The 18,512-nt window shown below is 49.9% G+C and overlaps 2 protein-coding genes across 2 annotated transcripts; one reads left to right on the top strand and one right to left on the bottom strand.

Annotated features, from left to right (window-relative positions):
• Nucleotides 1–14,560: 14,560 nt before the first annotated feature.
• On the top strand, nt 14,561–16,070 carry LOC123045994 (uncharacterized). Its single transcript, XM_044469258.1, has one exon. It carries the CDS (start codon nt 14,728–14,730, stop codon nt 15,901–15,903), a length of 1,176 nt encoding a protein of 391 aa, XP_044325193.1. The 5' UTR covers nt 14,561–14,727; the 3' UTR covers nt 15,904–16,070.
• Nucleotides 16,055–18,475, bottom strand: LOC123045995 (glutaredoxin-C6). The gene is made up of 4 exons (XM_044469259.1): nt 18,220–18,475; nt 17,328–17,416; nt 16,488–16,586; nt 16,055–16,337 (listed from the first exon to the last, which is right to left on the bottom strand). The coding sequence occupies exons 1-4, from the start codon at nt 18,327–18,329 to the stop codon at nt 16,240–16,242; spliced, it is 396 nt and encodes a 131-aa protein (XP_044325194.1). The 5' UTR covers nt 18,330–18,475; the 3' UTR covers nt 16,055–16,239.
• Between the last annotated feature and the right edge of the window lie 37 nt (nt 18,476–18,512).

The following is an 18,512-nucleotide window of genomic DNA, read 5'->3' as shown; positions in this document are numbered from 1 at the left end:
CTCGTCCGAAGACGACGAGGCGAACTCCTCCCTCGAAGGGGAAGAAGAAGAAGAAGAAGAAGAGGAGGCCGCCCCATCCGGAGAGGACAAGGAGCCTGAGAGGGCGGACCAGGGGACCAGGAGAGGCCCCCGGCGCAAGGCCGTCATACCCTTGTCGTCCGATGACGACGAGGTTGATTCCTTCCATGGAAGCGGGGGAAAACAAGAAGAAACTCCACCTCCCCGTACTGGGGGGAGAGAAAGAGGAAGGCCGCCCCGGTGGGGGAAACTGGGACGTCCAAGAAGGGGAAGGTGTCCCTTCCGGACTACTCCGCCACCGCCACCGACAGCGAGGAAGGGTGGCTACCCAGGAAGAAGCCTTCAGTGCGATCGTAAGTATCCGCACTCCATCGTAATTTTGCCTCACAATTTTGTTATAACGCCGAACTTGTATGCAGTCTGGACAGGGCCCATCCCACGGTATCGTCTTCGGACGGGTCCTTGAGTGAGTCAGTAATGAACTCACTCCCGACAGCCACTTCTCCTCGGCATGCAGATGACACGAAGGTGTTGTCCCAAAGGCTCCCAGAGATGGGGGAGGTGGCCCTGGAGGCGCCTCAAGGCGGCATTCCAGACGTTGGACTCGCGGGGTTCAAGATCCCCGCGGATCGTGTTGATAAGAGCCACGGCAAGCCGGGCTCTCAGCCGAACACTATTCCGGAGCCTTCAGTGGTTCCAGACTCAGGCGGGTAGCCCCTCGTTAGGGAGGGAGGACCATCTGTATCGAGGACTTCCGTTGCGCCCGAGGCGCCGGATTGTCTGCTGGAAGCGCTTCGCGGCGCTTCCCTAGATGAAGAGCACCGTACTCTTATGAGTGCGGTGATTCAGAAGGTTTCGTCCGCCAAGAGCGGACTAACCGAAGCCTGCACCAGCCTCCTGACAGGTTTTGAGGTAAGTAAAAATGTGTGGAATTACCACCCGATAGGAAGTAGCCCCTGATACTCTGTTTGGTGTTCGGAAGGAAAAACCAAACGGAGGGTCAATTATATTCCGCAGGAGCCTAACATTAAGTTTGGATGTGAATAAACAGGCTGTGCTGCTGGCCGCTGCTGGCCGTACGGCCGAAATCGCCGGCCTGAAGCAGGACTTGGAGCGGGCACAGGGAGAGCTCGGCCTCACAAGGAGGCAGCTCGAGGAGAACAAAGGTGAATAATTCCCCTCTCTCATATAGTAAAGTACAAATAAAATTAATTATTCTGATGACGAGGCGTTGTGATTTGGTTACAGAGGCCACCACCAAAGCAGCGTCTCTTAAGAAAGCGCTGTCCGAGGCTGAACACAAGGTGGCCTTGGACCGTGAGGAGCGCCAAAAGCAGGAGACCCGAGTGGGCTAAGTACAAGAAGAGCTCCAGGAGCTCGGCAAAAAGTTCGAGTCTGTGGAGCATGAGCTTAAAGAAAAAGAGGCCGCGCTTGCGAAGGCCCTTACCAGTATAAGAGACGCCAAGGCCGAAGCCGAGAGGGCACAGCAGGAAATCCAGGAGGCCAAAAAGATAGCGGCGGGTAAGAAATTCTTTATGCAAAGCAAACATGTGGAGGAGACGTTTCTTTTACTTACACGAGTCCGGAGCTCTCCAGGGGCATTCGCAGACCTGCCACGCAGGGTCTCAGACGCCGCAGAGTTCTACCGTGCGCAGGAGGGGAGCTCAACGGAGAAGCTGTTCTGGTCCCAGTATGCTGGGGCCGAACATCCAACATCTCTGAGTGACCAACTGAAGCAGTTGGTCGAACTCCACAGGGTGGCCGAAGTGGCTATGAAGGATTTCATAGTCCGGATGTGGCCTGGTGAGCCCCTGCCCACCAGCTACTTCGGCCTGATCAAGCGGATGGTGAATGTCTGTCCGTGCCTGGAAGACATCAAGCGATCCGTCTCCATTGAGGGTGCCCGCCGGGCCCTTGCCCATGCAAAGGTACATTGGGGCAAGCTGGATGCGGAGAAGCTGGTGAAGGACGGGCCGCCGGAGGGCAAGCCGCATCGCATTCCCGAGAAGTATTATGATGGCGTTTTGAAGGGTTCTCGTCTCGTGGCCGAAGAATGTACCAAGGACATAATTTTTGAATGAATTCACTTCTGTCAAGTTTGTAATTTAAATATGAAGTTACTTGCGCTAAGTAGCACTTTTGTTATTTAAAATATTACCTTCTCTGTGGCTGTTTATCAAATTCTGAAAGTAGGCCAGTCATCGGCTTCCGCCCCCATGTAACTAGTACGGGGGTGTTCGTGGATAACCCGGACACTCTTTATCCAAGTGTTTGGTCCCTTAAGGAGGTTCCAGCACAGCGAATAAGGCAATCGGACTATGCGGCTTTATAACCTTCACTTAGCCATAGAAGTCTATGATTTTAAATTTGGCGAAGCCCCTAGAATCCGGAAGGTCGAATTGGGGCGCTACACATGCCTATATCGGACGAATCCGATTTATCGCCTAAAGCGGAAAAAATCTTTAAGGATTTTAAGACCTCTCGAATAGCGACCAGCTCTCGCCACATCATGCCGGTCAGTTTTCGGCTTTCTCTACTGAGGTGCTCGTCCGGCAGAACCAGGGCACAATGGCAGTAGTTCTCCCTGCGCTACCTTAGCCGATATAACGGAACGCAAGGCACCAAAACAAGGGAGCCGGGCTATCCCAACTATAGACCCAAGACATGATTCGGAGCTGATGCATATAATGCTATAAGTTCGGGGTGCCGCGCTGTTGAAAGTGTTCGGACTTGTCGTGCCATATTATGGGGCGCCATAAGAAGCCCCTGGCAAACTCTACGTACCAAAGTGTGCAGATGCAATATTGAATAGACATTTGCAAAAAATGCTCAAAGAAAAATAATAAGCTGACGTTGTATATGATCTCCCATTGATGAATAATACGTTTAGTCGTATGTTTACAATGAATGCATTAAGCGGAGATAAAGAGGATAATTTGACATATCATATCTAGAGGCAGGCTACGTACAGATAGATAAAGCAGGTATAACGATCGCAAATAGATTCCACTTGGGTATTTTCTTCTGTGCGCACAGCCTGTTGCCTCCTTGGTTCTTTTCTCCTATGTAAGTCCGACAATCCGGCTCTTCTGGGGAAGCTGCACTAAAGCAATGTCCTTAAAGGTAAATGGAAAGGTTACGAAGCAATACCATACTGCTGACTGAGCCACTGCTACGCCTCCGCCTGTTCCCATGGTATTTTGAGTGCGTAATTGTGTACGCGTGGCACGAATGCTGCTTTGATGGGATTTGAGCGGAGGCCGGACTGCTAGTCGTGCTCTTGGCGTGCCTGCTGATCCTGTTGCGGGGTGTTCCGCCCTCACTTGACAGAGCTTGAGGTTGTCGTCGCCGGATTGGTGGTTTGCCGGAGGAGGCCGCATTGTACTTCTGCCGCAAGGGCTGCAGTGTGTTCTTCTGTACGGAGAGAGCGGTCTATATTTCCATTGACTGTTATGACCCCACGTGGGCCTAGCATCTTGAGCTTGAGGTATGCATAGTGTGGTACCGAATTGAATCTAGCGAATGCGGTTCGTCCGAGCAGTGCGTGATAACCACTGCGGAAAGGGACGATAGCAAAGATTAGATCTTCGCTTTGGAAGTTATCTGGAGATCCGAAGACCACTTCCAATGTTATAGAGCCCGTACAACGGGCCTCTACTCCAGGAATTACACCTTTAAAGGTGGTTTTGCTAGGCTTAATCCTTGAAGGATCGATGTCCATTTTTCGCACTGTGTCCTGGTAAAGCAGGTTCAGGCTGCTACCGCCGTCCATAAGGACTCGCGTGAGGTGGAATTCGACGATGATTGGGTCTAAGACCAATGCGGCCGAGCCGCCATGACGGATGCTAGTAGGATGATCCGTACGATCAAAGGTGATTGGACAAGCTGACCATGGGTTGAATTTGGGGACGATTGGCTCCATCGCATAGACATCCCGTAGTGCTCACTTCCGTTCCCGCTTGGGGATGTGGGTGGCATAGATCATGTTGATCGTTTTCACCTGGGGGGGATTTCTTCTGTCCCCCCATGTTCAGATGCCGTGGCTCCTTGTCATCGTTGCTATGCAGCCCCTTGTCCTTGTTTTTGGCGTTTATCTTGCCCGCCCGTTTAAATACCCAGCAGTCTCTATTGGCGTGGTTGGCTGGCTTGTCCGGGCTGCCATGAATTTGGCACGAGCGCTCCAGTATACAGTCTAGACTGGACGGTCCCTGATTATTTCTCTTGAATGGCTTCTTTCGCTGATCGGATTTGGATCCGCTGAATCCGGCATTGACCGCCGTGTCTTCGGTGTTGTCGCCGTTGTTCCGTCGCTTGTGTTTGTTGCGCTATAGCTTGCCGTTATTGTCACGAACATCTGACGTGCCAGAATGTGGCATAGTGCTGCTGCGAGCCAACCAACTATCCTCGCCAGTGCAAAAGCGGGTCATTAGTGTCGTGAGAGCTGCCATAGACTTGGGTTTCTCCTGGCCGAGGTGTCTGGCGAGCCACTCGTCACGGATATTATGCTTGAAGGCCGCCAGGGCTTTGGCGTCCGGACAGTCAACTATTTGGTTCTTTTTAGTTAGGAACCGGGTCCAGAATTTCCTGGCTGATTCTCTGGGTTGTTGAGTAATGTGGCTCAAGTCATCGGCATCCGAAGGTCGCACATAAGTGCCTTGGAAGTTGTCAAGAAATGCGTCTTCCAGGTTTTCCCAACTGTCAATGGAACTTGCGGGCAGGCTGTTAAGCCAATGCCTAGCGGGTCCTTTGATCTTGAGGGGAAGATACTTGATGGCATGTAGATCGTCTCCACGGGCCATGTGAATGTGGAGAAGGAAATTTTCTATCCATACTGCGAGGTCTGTTGTGCCATCGTATGATTCGATGTTTACTGGTTTGAAACCTTCTGGGAATTCATGATCCATTACTTCATTGGTGAAGCAGAGGGGGGGTGCGGCACCTCTGTGCCGGGATATGCCGTGACGCAGTCCAGTTGCGTCTGACTGGACATATTCGGCCCGGCCGGATTTGCTAGTGCATCCGGTATGACGGTCATCGTCATGTGTTGCAGCGCGCCCCCGTGATCCGTAGATCGATCTTGGTTGTCCTACGGCGTTATCCAGTTTGTCGTGCAGGTCCTGAGTATTGCCCCGGGCCGTAGTAAGCTGGCGCGGGGGTGCGGGCTGGTATTCGGGCTGATATGCCGTTTTATCCCGGCCTCGAGGCGGCCGGTCAGCCGTGTGGCGTTCGAGTCCATATTCCTCGGATGCCAGGACTTCTGTCCATCTATCTGTGAGCAGGTCTTGATCAGCTTGGAGCTGCAGCTGCTTCTTCTTCAGGCTTCTCGCAGTGGTAATAAGCCGGCGCTTGAAGCGCTCCTACTCCGCGGGGTCCTCGGGCACGCCGAACTCGTCATCGCTGAGGCTAATCTCATCTTCGGAGGGGGGCATGTAGTTGTCCTCCTCCGGGTACCCGTCAGTCGCCTGTTCATCTAGGCTGTCATACCCGTCTTCCTATTCTGTCTGCTCAAAGGCGAGCTGTTCAGGGTTGTATTCATCGTCGGCACTGTCCGGATTGTTTTTGCCTCCGGTGCCGGTATTATCTTGGTAGGGCTTGGAGCGGCGCGGGCGACGCCCATGCTTTGCTTTCTTCTTGGAGGGGTTATCCTCTGTTGCCTCATCGCCATTGGTTTCTTTCAGAGTGTCCACCATGTATATATCGTATGAAGCGGTGGCTGTCCACCGCCCTGTGAGCGGTGGCTCCTGTACGTCTCTGGCATTGTCGTCCATGCCGTCGATGTCTTCAGAGTTGAAGTCCAGCACGTCGGTTAAATCATCGATCATGGCAATCAAGTGGGTGGTGGGTGGGCAGTGAATTCCTTCGTCGCCTGCTTCCCACTCAAGCCAGACATAGTTCGGCCCAGAGTCTCCTGATAGAGAGAGAGACTTTAATGAGTTCAGCATGTCACCAAAGGGCGAGTGTTGAGAGACATCCGCAACGGTAAACTCCATCACTGGAGCCCAACCTGGCTCGGCTGGCTCGAGGGTGCGCGGACCGAAACCAACGACCGGATACGAGTCCGGGGGTCCGGGGTTACAGGTCTCCACAGAGGTGAGACCTGTGTTCGGCTCCAACGCTGATGAGGATGCGGCCTGTGGGGCGGGGTCTACCCCTCCATCCTTGGGCAACTCAACTTCTTCCGGATTTAGATCCGGGGCTATTGCAGGGATGACGTTCTGAGCATTGTCCGATAGCAGGTCTAGGCCGTGCCCGTCGTGACTGTCCGGCGCTCCCAGCACAGGGCCGAATCCGTCGAAGATCAAGTCTCCGCAAATATCCGCCGTGTAGTTCAAGTTTCCAAACCTGATCTGGTGGCCAGGGGCGTAGCTGTCGATCTGCTCCAGATGGCCAAGCGAATTGGCCCGCAGTGCGAAGCCGCTGAACACAAAGATTTGTCTGGGGAGAAAAGTCTTACCCTGGACCGTGTTGTTGACGATTGAAGATGCCATCAAGCCTTGAAGCGACGGCACAGAGGAACTCTCAATGAAAGCACCAATGTCGGTGTCAAAATCGGCGGATCTCGGGTAGGGGGTCCCGATCTGTGCGTCTTAGGCTGATGGTAACAGGAAGCAAGGGACACAATGTTTACCCAGGTTCGGGCCCTCTCGATGGAGGTAAAACCCTACTTCCTGCTTGATTAATATTGAAGATATGAGTAGTACAAGAGTAGATCTACCACGAGATCGTAGAGGCTAAACCCTAAGAGCTAGCCTATGATGGTATGATTGTAATTGTGATCGGCCTTCTAAGGACCATCCTCTCCGGTTTATATAGACACCAGAGAGGGCTAGGGTTTACACGGAGTCGGTTACAAGGAAGGAAATATAATATCCGGATCACCAAGCTTGTCTTCCACGCAAAGGAGAGTCCCATCCGGACATGGGCCGAAGTCTTGAGTCTTGTATCTTCATGCTTCGATAGTTCGGACAATGTATATAGTCCGGCTGTCCGGATACCCCCTAATCCAGGACTCCTCAATCGTTGAAGGGCAAGAGTGACTCATCGTAGAAGGGCAAGAGTGACTCATCGTCGAAGGGCAAGAGTGACTCATCGTCAAAGGGCAAGAGTGACTCATTGTGGAAGGGCAAGAGTGCCTCATCGTCGTAGGGCAAGAGTGCCTCATCATCAAAGGGCAAGAGTGCTGCATCGACGGAGGATGACGATGATGTCTTCATGTAGTTTGTATGTTGTATTATCTAAGCTAAGTCGTACCGTTTAATTTCGATATACTTGTATCTTAATTATCCCTGAGAGTGTTGTATTATCTAAGTTAAGTTGTAGTTTAATTTCGATGTACTTGTATCTTAATTATCTCTAAGAGTGCTGCATCAACGGAGAAATATGTCCCTCGCATACATAGGTAGAAATATGTGTCTCACATACATAGGTATAATATGTCTCTCGCATACATAGATAGATATGTCTGTTGCATACATAGGTAGCATATGTCCCTCGCGTACATAGATAGATATAGTGGTAGACAAGCATCAGCCATGTCGTCTGGCACGTCGTGGAGGTGGTGTAGGCGGCGGCGGCCACAAATACCTGTGGGGTGACCGAACATTACGGGGAGGAAGGTCAGACCATGCCTGGTCATGTTGTGTTTCCTGTGTGGGAGGTGGTGCAGGAGTCGTATATATGTCCATCCACTCATTGTGCTACGACAAGAAATCCTGTCTGTTATGCCCACCTTCATGGTCACTATCCCACCCGGATCCGGACATAGACGCGTCATGTCCATACGCCTGATATCCGTAGGACCCTGTTGGATGGACGAACATAAGTAATGATGAAATGCATAGGCCCATTTGATATTCACAAGAATAAATATGAAGAAACATACCTGTAGGCGGAGGTCGTGGCCGAAACACGTAGGCAGACGTGGGATCCGGCTGGTGCTGCCACGCCGAACTACCGGCCTGGTCAGGAGGGGGTGGCCTGGTCGTCCACTGCCCTGCTAGACGTGGACGCGGATCATGTCGGTGATGCGTGGGTTCGAGCTGACCAGTCGAGTGACGCGGCGGCTGCTGGTGCATGGAGTGGCGGGGGGATGTTGGTAAAGTACGTCCGAAGTGCGTGTGCACGTAATAGCCCGATACATAGATTGTACTTTCTCGTCAATGCGCGACATCCAAGACTGGACCTGAGCCCGAGGAAGCATTAGAGGTGCAGACGACAGTGAACGCTGAAAGGTGGACACCTCCTCGCCAACTCCGCGAGTCAACTCAGCCTGAAATTGTGAGGACGATTATTACGTGCGCATGACAAAGTATGTATGGACTATTTGCATTATATGAAGAGAATATATCTTACCGCTTGCTGCCTACAGCCTGAAGTATCATAGCTCGGTTAGATATCCGTTGTATTAGGGGCAGGTATCTCATCTAGGTGATTGTGATGAACGATGCATAACCATGTTCCGGTCATGTACCGCTGCAGATAGAGATTGAATTCGTCCATATCAAAGTTGTCATTCTCGTGCCACAGATGTGTGCTCGCGGTCTCCCATTGTGTAACGTACGGCTGAACCCTGTCTAGCCACTCAGTAGCAGTCCTATTAATCCCCTTCTTTCTGATCCTAAATTTTGGTGTTCGTTGAACAATTAACTAACAGCTTAACTATGGATAATATTGAAGGATAGTGCAATATTGAATAATTGGACAGTACCTGTGGATGTTTCTGTGCAGCGGGGCCTCCATAGGGGGAGGAGCCTCCAATTGCAGAAGACCAAATTGCCTCATAACCCTCTATTGGGCCATCTCCTCGATGAAGACATCGAAGAAGATCTTCAATTTCATCATCCAATAATCGGCATCTCTTGTGCACGGCATGGACAAACCGTCGGGGTATCTTGCATCTATGGCTTCTTGTGTGTATGGCTGCCAGATCACCCCAGTGTACGCATCAAACTGCTCGTTTAATATCGTGTAGGCTCGTATGGTATGATCAGCAGCAAAGCGTCTCTGCGGAAAACAAAAGTTAGATTGAACCCTAGTGTACAAAAAGAACAAAACTTAGATGGAGACATACCCTACGACGTGTCCAACTCAGACCGAAGGTAGGCATGTCTCTGTGAACATCACCTTGCCGAGAAGCCACAGTATATATGCCTCCAGACTGCGAGTGATCTGTGTCGCATTCAACGGGACCCTTGGATACCCCGGGAAATTTTGGATCTGTTTTGAGCAAAAAGAGTATTAGTACATAGCGAAGGTATGTTCTGTAAGAATAGTTGCAAGAAAAATGAAACTTAAGCGGCATGGGAACTAACCTAGAAATGTAGAAACCATTCGTACTTAGGTCCGTGATTATCCGATGTCAGCGCCGGAGCTCGGTCATAAATACCCGCGAAACAATGTGCAATACCAAGCTGCCAATCAGCTGGTGCCTCCAACGGTCCTATGGCATGACCTGCCAACGGTAGTCCCAATAAAAGGGACACATCCTGGAGAGTAGGAGCCATCTCTCCCCAGCGGAAGTGAAATGTGTGGGGCTCAGATCTCCACCGGTCCACTAAGCATGCGAGCAAAGAGGCGTCGATGGCGAGGCGTTTGGAGGTCGCCGTGGACTCAACCAGACGCGCGAAAGGTAAAAGGCCAGCCCATTTCAACCTGCATGTGAGGACAAATCAGTAGGTGTGTCTCATCCATAGATTCTTGAAGGAAATAAGTAAAGCACGTACCGCTGAACCCATCCCTCGTGTATTTTCCAATCTTCCTTTTGAGTGCGAGTGACCAGCGCATCAAGCTTGTGCTCAGAACCTATCGTAGCACGATGCTTTCTATCAATGTCCGCACTAAGCAACCCCATTCCCGCCATTCCTGCATATACAAATTTCAAACATAGCGTCACTCTTAGTACAAATTTCAAACATAGTGCCAGACTTAATACAAATTTCAAACGTAGTGCAAGACTTAATAAAAATTTTAAACGTAGTGCCAGACTTAATACAAATTTCAAACGTAGTGCCAGACTTAATACAAATTTCAAACATAGTGCCAGACTTAATACAAATTTCAAATGTAGTGCTAGACTTAATACAAATTTCAAACATAGTGTCAGACTTAATACAAATTTCAAACATAGTGCCTAGCTTCTGCCTCGACCTCTTCCTCCTCTTCCTCCTCTTGCTCTTGCTCCTCGTCCCCAGTTCCCTCGTCCACGCCCAGTGATGAAAGTGGGACAATTAGTGTCCCTATGGCCAAATTCATTGCATAAAATACATTGCATAGTGGCACCTCCCACTTCAGATTCATCCATATCATTCCGGATGGGTCTGGAATGTACCGCCTTTCATCAGGATTAACGGTGTTGAAGTTACCCATTGAGCGAAATCCCAGCAACTCACCTGTCCAGGTATTGAGGACGGACTCTTTTAGAAAATGTGGAGACACGAATGATATTGCGTCCATTCCAAGCTCCCCGCAAGCAGCAAGTACATGGGAGCATGGTAGGTGCAACAACTTTGGTTTGTTGCATGTGCACTCACACGTTGGCCATACTTCATTTCCAATTTTGACCTCATGCGTCCTCAACTCATTTGCACAACCGAATTTGTTGTTAGCTAAGCGAACCTCAAACCTTCTTTCTTGATTACCAATGAAGACTATAGTGTGTGACCTAGCTTTTTGCATCTTTTCTTCCATGTACTTCATAATTCTTTCACAGTAATGTGTGCTTGGGTTGTTCAAGATATGTTGCTCTGCTTTTTGATGTCTATCTCTGAAATACTTCACGGTTCCATAGAAAATACCCTCAATGATGGCTGGGCAATGCCCTCTCTAAGGACAAAGTTGTATGTTTCTGCGAGATTAGTAGTCATGACATCATACCTTGCTCCATGTGTGTCATGCAACAAAGACCACCTCTCCAGAGGCTCATGCTCTATCCACTGCTCGAAGGTTTTAATGGACCTCCCGAGCCTTCTCCTAGTACCAGGTGGGTCAAATCCTGGCAAGTCACAAAGCCCAACAGGCTCCTCCTCCACAGCCGCTGTTTCAGTTGCTAACTGTGCTGCTACTACTTCCACATGTGCTCTGACAGCTGCATCTCTTGCAGCTTTCCCGTCACTAACGTGTTTCTGCATGCACACATTAAGTCTGTCACGTATCAAATTGTACTTCCATAGCTGGTTCTGCTTACAGAGTTTTTTGAACAAATTCATGAGGTTCTTATTTCTGAACTGTGAGAAGAAATTAGCCCCCAGATGGCGCATGCACCAACGGCTCTGCAAGTCCTGCCATGGAGTTTGTTCCTCAGGACAAGGGTTTGTTAGTGTCTTCATCGCACTGAGTATACCTGCATGCCTGTCATGAAGGATGCAGACATTGGGCTTATCCTTCACAACTGCTACTTTCAATTGCCTGAAGAACCATGTCCAACTTTCAATGTTCTCACTCTCCACAAATGCAAAAGCGAGTGGTACTACTTGATTTTGTCCGTCTTGACCAATGGCTATCAGGATCTGACCCTTGTACTTGCCAGTGAGAAAAGTGCCATCTACACATATGACCGGTCAGCAATGCCTGAAGGCTTCGATGCATACACTGAAAGAGAAGAACAATCGATGCAGCACCCTCACAGTTGGGAACTATGGCATGAAGAGGTCTTGGATGTCGACATAGGTGCCAGGATTGCGGGCCTGCAGCATTTGGAGGAGCCACACAACAGAGTCATATGCATCGAAAAAAGAACCAAATCTGGTCTCAAGCGCCCTATGCTTAGCCCTCCAAGCCTTGCCATATGAAATTATGTATTTGAACCTGACGAATACTTTTGTCTGGATAGCCTTCACTTCCATCGCTTTGCACTCCACTATCTCGCTGTAAAGCAACCGAGCAATAAGCGTCGATGAAAGGTTGGCATGATCTTGAGGGATGCGGGGAATAAGACATGTGTGATGAACTAGGTCACTGATCACCCAACTTGTGCCATACTTAGGGAGATAGCCATGCACCCTGGCGGGGCAATCTTCGTTCTTGCATACCATTGTCAAGTATTTCTGACTTGACACCTGAGCTAGGAAAACCCTTTGTGTGGACATTGCCTTGAATGATTGCGTCCTTGAGAGCGTTCTTGTTGGGATACATAGCACCCGTCGCTATGTTATTCTGGTGATATTGCCAGGCAGAATCATGTCCATCATTCACGATCATTGCTGATGAGAGGTCATGATACCATGATGCAGGATTCGGCACATCCTCTGGGTTCTCCTCTTCATCAGACTCGTCGGAATCATCGGCATGACCAATGTCAACATTAGTATTCTCATCTTCCATCTGGTTCTGCATGTGCCCATCTACCTCGTCACCGTCCACCTCCCCACTGTAATAATCGTCGGCATTTCCTTCGTGTACCTGACTACTCTTTCCTTGTTTGTAACCATCATCTTCAACATTTGGCATTGAGTGCTGCATCACATCACTGCTTTGCCCAGGATTGTAAGCACCCTCGCCTTCAGGTGAAATTATCTCCTTCACAACGGGAAGCACTAAGGCACAAGGATTGCATCCCCTGGTTTCGCAACCTTGTAACCACCGCACCCACTGAGAGTCCCGCATTGGCCTCAAATAGAATAAAACGTTTGTACTTGACCGGGTCCACAATGCATGAACATCCACGGTGTGCGTTTCAGAATTCAGCCCTAAACATGATGTCACTCATTCTTTTAACTGACTAAGAGACCAGGTTTGAGGTGCGGTCAGTGGCACATCTATGTTCTCAAATTCACTCAGATCAAACCCAATCTCATTTGTTTGGATAGTACCAGGACCATAGAAAAATATGAACGTCACTACATCAGACATCTCGGCTCACCTATAAAATTATTTAACATGGACAGACAACTGTTAAACATCATGAAAAACTAAACATATTCACAGTCCTAATTGACACACCTAAAATTATTACGTAATATTAATGGATCAACTAAAATTATTCACACACCTAAAAATATTTAAGTACTAACTATTTTGCGGATAATACCGGAACAACTTCAAAAATTGATATAACAACATGTTTGACATCTATATATAGTACATATAGTAACGCACCAACTGACATCCTTTTTTTTGCGGGAAAACTGACATCCACATCCACATATAATACGCCATATTATTCGAGCAACTAAATATATTCATACAACTAAATATTAGACATCTAAAAAAATATCGGTACTGCCGGAGCAAATACCAATATTCGGACACCTACTACAAAATATTAGTGGACCAAATAACATCTACAATATTCGCACATCTACCGGAGAAAATGTCTGTAAAATTATACCCTTGAAGCGTGCGAAGCAACGCCGACGAACGGCGGCCTTCAATCACCGGAGTCGGAGCTTCACGTCCACCACACTGCCGCAGCTTCACCAGTTCATCTCCACCTCCACCACCTCCACAAAATTGCTCACCACCATCTCCACAAAAATGCTCACCACGACCATCACGAGCTACCCCATCAGTAGATCGAGGTCTCCCTTGCCTCTCCCAACTATCTACAATGTATCTACGGTGGCAAATCGGGAAGAAAATGGCTCACTTTAAGTATAAATGGGTTATTTTTCAGCTGGAAGAGAGAAGTAAGAAGAATAGAAAGAAGAACACAGAACAGGAGGGGATAAGGTCACGCGAGGGAAGGAGCCGAGCGAGCGAGGCCTGGGACCCTGTCGTCCTCCTTCTGGACGATCGTCCTGCGGCTGGACGATTGGGCCCTGTCGTCTGGGCCTCAGCCACCGACGGCCGTGCACAGACGAGTGGAAGCGCTGCGACGTGGCCGGGCTAATCGTCGACCGCCACGTGGAGTACGGGCCACCTGTCGTCGTCCTATAGGCCGACTAGCCTCAGTCGTCCAGCAGTAGGACGATAGGGTTCAATCGTCCTCCAGCTGGACGAGGCCGTATTATTTTTGAAAAATAAAATTTTGATGTATTATTTTTAAAATTTAATAAAAAAATGTATTATTTAAAAAAATTAGCCATAAGCTACATCCAGCACGGCATCGCGAACGTTCATCCCCGATTCAGCAACGCCGCACCATTGCACATGCATTGTGCAGAGCTAGCGATCAGATATACGTTAAGGCCGGTCACGCGGGCGGACGTGCTGGACGTGCTGGGTTTTTGGGGGGCTTTGACAAATTAAATCAAACAAACAAGACAAACAATAAAAAAAATAAGATGACGCCGACATCTCACATCTATATGTACTTTTCCGTCTTAAAATTTTTATCTTAGATTTGTCTAAATACAGATGTATCGAGTCATTTTTTTAGTATCAGATACATTCGTATCTAGACGAATCTAAGACAAGAATTTTGAAACGCAGGGAGTAATATAGACGGATCCTTTTAAAAATCATGTCTATCCTGTTACTAAACGCTAATAGAGGGCAGGTGCTTTCCTTTTAAATTGAAAATAAAAACTGGCAACGAGATTTTTTCCGCAAAAAAGACGAGATTTACCCAGCGTCCAGCCGTGTTTCGCTTCGGATTCCGTTCCGATCCATGATTCGGCCGGCCCGCTCGAACTCCACGTCAAGTTCACCCGTTGGGGTGGTCGGCCTCGGGGACCTCAAACGCGCGCTTCGCGTTGACATAAACGATCTTGCGTGCACCCTTGGAGGATCGACCGATCCATCGCGCGGAACGGTAGCGTGCGGCACACAAACATGTACTGGCCCGCCCTTAAACCCTCGCCGGCCAAGAAGAAGCCTCCGGCGGAGGCCATGGCGGCCTCCTCCGGCCTCCGCGACCTGGAGGAGACGGAGGACGGCTGGATCGTCCTGCCCCCGGCGCCGCCCAAATCGGGCAAGCCTCCCAGGCCCCCGCCGCGCGCCACGGCGACGGACGCCGTCAACGCCTCCCCCGACGAAGCGTTCGACCCGACCCCGGACGTCATCGTCGGCCGGTACCTGCCACTGCGCCGCGCACTGCGGTGCGACGGCCTGCCCCGGCAGATCCACGACGCCGACGTCTACGGCGCGCACCCCGGCTTCCTCGCCGCCGTGTACCCGCCGGCGAACGATCGGTCCGAGTGGTTCTTCTTCGTGTGCCGGGCGCAATGCCAGGGCGGGCGGCGCAGGGCCGGCCCCGGCGCGTACCGCCTCGGCAGCGAGGCCAGGCTGCTCGGTGGCGCCGCCTACTGCCACGCCTTCCGCTACTACGAGGACGAGGCCGAGGTCGGCTCGGCCTCGACCAAGGAGACCGAGTGGCGCATGGACGAGTACGGCGACTGCCGCTCTGCCGCCGCCGCCTTCGACATGGTGGTCTGCAAGCTATACACGGCGCGTGGCGGGATCGTCCATACGATGCTCGGCGTCCACGAGCCCGCCTCGCCTTCGCACCGTCCAGACATGAATAAGCCGCAGGTGCTCGTCCAGCTCTACCTCGACAGCCTCAACCTGGGGGACCCGCGGCGGTGCAGAATGCATGCCACGGCCGACGTCTTCGCCGCACACCCGGCGGTGCTCACGGTGGCGTTCCCGGCGGCCAACGACCGGAGCGAGTGGTTCTTCGCCGTGCACCGGCGCCGGCGCGAGCTCGAGGAGAACGACGAGGACAAAGCGCGCCCGCGGAGGGCAGGGCCAGGGGCGTACGTGCTGGTGCGCGAAGGCCGCGTCGTGAACGGCAATGGCGGGGACATAGGGTACCGCCGCGTGTTCTTGTACAGGGAAGACGACGCGACGGTGAGGCGGGTGTCGCGGACGGAGTGGTGGATGGAGGAGTACGGGTTCAGAAAGGACTTCCCGCACGGCGAGCTGCCTTCAGCGAAGGCACCAATGGACGAAGACGAGGAGCTGGTGGTGTACAAGCTGTACCTGAAAATGCTTGGTCACCGGCGGTAGAAAACGCTTCCTTCACCAGAAATTGATCTGCAGATTCTGCGATGCACGACTTAGACTGAAACTGAATCCTACCTTAAGCGTCTAAGGTTCTCTTCCAGCAGGGGAAGCAATAAAGAGTGGCATGTATATATATGCAAAAGAACGACAGTCATTTGGGGTTTGATGATATCGCCGACATAATTTGATTTATTTCCAAACACAAAGACATTTAGAAATACTAGACAGCAACAAGCCCTGAACTTGCCAAACATATCCAACTACGTTATTTCATGACACGGGAACGATGCAACACATGTAACACACTAACATGTCGATCACGACAACTCGCAAACAGAGCTAAGCAGTGACAGTGGTCTTCGAAGAAGAACCCGAGATCGCTCCAGCCTCCGTCAGCAGAGCAACCAGCTTCCCTCCCTTGTTCAGTGCAATAGTATCTGCCACAGAAGACATTGACATGTGAGTAACTATCAGAAAGTAATCCAATTGCAAGAAAGCAAGCTTGCACAATGGAATTTGCTGCTTGTTCATAGAACCATAATTACAATCATCAGTTTAACAAGGTTGTAGGGAGCAAATCAGCTCACCGTCACAGCCACCAATGTGTTTTCCATTGATGAAGACATTGGGAACAGTCCTCTGCCCAGTCCATTCAGCAAGAGCTGACTGAATCTCAGTTCCATCGCCTTCATAAAAGATAACATGGATTAGTTCAATAAGAGTTTCTCCCAAGACCTGTGCCGATCATCCCAATGCAGAGCCAATAGATGATGCAATTAGAACTTAGAACATGCTTGATGTTTTATCATGAGCGTAGATGAGTAGTAGCGCAGTACGACTGGGAGCACAGTCTAAAGAAACATGTTTTGCTCATAGCATGTAAACACTAAAGAGTAACAAATCTGAGGCTCTGATGATAGCACGTAGATTGCATAGTGATTCATAGTTGGGTCCTTGCGACCTCAATTACTTCTTCTTTGTTGCCAGAAAACTCAATTGCTTCTTTATTGTCTAACCAATCATCAAAGGTCCTAAGAGATTTGAGATCACAGCCACATCATTACTTAGTGAGCTTACTGCTTAGTTACAAAATCATTGTTCTACAAATGGTGCTGGCATATTAAATTCTTTTCCAGGCCACAGCTTGTATGAAGCTCTTAAACCCAATAAGTATAGTATTTCAACAAAACAGCACACAGCGAAATCCAAATGCAGGGAAATAACCTGCATTAAGCTCTTAAACCCAGCGTGTACACTGTTTCAACGGAGCAGTGCACAGGAACATCCGAATGCAGGACAGTTAAGGTTATTATTCATATATCTAAATTGTTGGGAGCTCATGGCCGTGAAACTTAAGTGCATACAGCCTACTCAAGTGAATTGAGTGAAATTTATAAATAACCAAGAGACGGGACAATTCTACTTACTTTCAGTGTCCAACTCAATGGCCTTGAAACTTGCTCCCAGCTGCGTGAACAACTTCTTCACTTGTACGCAGAAAGGGCAGTAAGACTTGCTGCAGATAGCCCAAAGAATTCAATGAACCGGAGTTAGCGTCAACAGGGCATGTAGAATTGGGCATCAAACATGTCGTTACAAATACAGTACTACGTACTACATGCTTGATGTTCCTGTGTCAATTAACAGGGCATGTAGCATTGGGCATCAAACATGTCGTTACAAATACAGTACTACTACATATTTGATCGGAACAGGTACAAACAGTAGTAGTTGGACCAAATATTTGGGACGCAACATAAAACTTGAACCAAAACCACGACACTTAATTTACTTTGGAACGGATGGAGTAGTAGTTAAGCTCATCATCATCGGAACAGGTACAAACAGTAGTAGTTGGACCAAATATTTAAGACGCAAGATAAACCTGGCTAGTAGATCCATGGAAACATCCCCGTAGTCCCCTAACAACTTTTGAATCCCTTGCAGGAGGATCCTTAATTTCACGGCCGTAGCGCATCCAGAGTTGAAACAAGCCAATAGGATTTGGGTACAGATTCAAAACTTTCTTGTAATTAAATATTTCAGTCAGCTTTCTTCCTCCACCGGGAAAGAATTAAAAAAGAACAGGGAATAAAAAACAGCAACGAATATGCTCTACTCATAGGGATGGCGGAAAGAAGACGAAGGATAAGATGCGGAAATAGTGTGGGATCTATTCTCCATCATCCACAGCCCCTTCTCAGTTCTTATCACAGACTAAAATTTGCAAGGCGAGTTCAGCGGCGTCTGCTCATGGCAGGGGCGATCGGTGAGAAAGATGGGGAGAGGGGAGAGGGGAGAGGGGTGAGAGACACAGACCTGAAGACGACGACGGGAGCGGAGGCGACGATCTCCTTGGCCTTGGCGAGCGCCATAGCTCTGGACTCTGGGGTGGAAGAGGAGGAGGAGGAGGAAAAAGCGGTACCCATCTCGGCCACGGGCGCCTTGTATTTATACAGCCGGAGGGCAGGTGAGCGGCGGGCGGCGAGGGCGCTGTGCTGGTGGGGCGGGGCGGGGCTGGGCTCGCGTAATCAGTGAGGCGTCTCCAGCCGACGACCGCGTGGGCGTGACAAGTCTGGCACGTTCCACTCACGTCTCCCGTGTGGAGACTC

This window comes from Triticum aestivum, chromosome 2B (assembly GCF_018294505.1).
Source record: "Triticum aestivum cultivar Chinese Spring chromosome 2B, IWGSC CS RefSeq v2.1, whole genome shotgun sequence".
NCBI classification, from domain to species: Eukaryota; Viridiplantae; Streptophyta; class Magnoliopsida; order Poales; family Poaceae; genus Triticum; species Triticum aestivum.
Note: the sequence above shows the minus strand (reverse complement) of the source record. Positions and strands in the feature narration are given on the sequence as shown.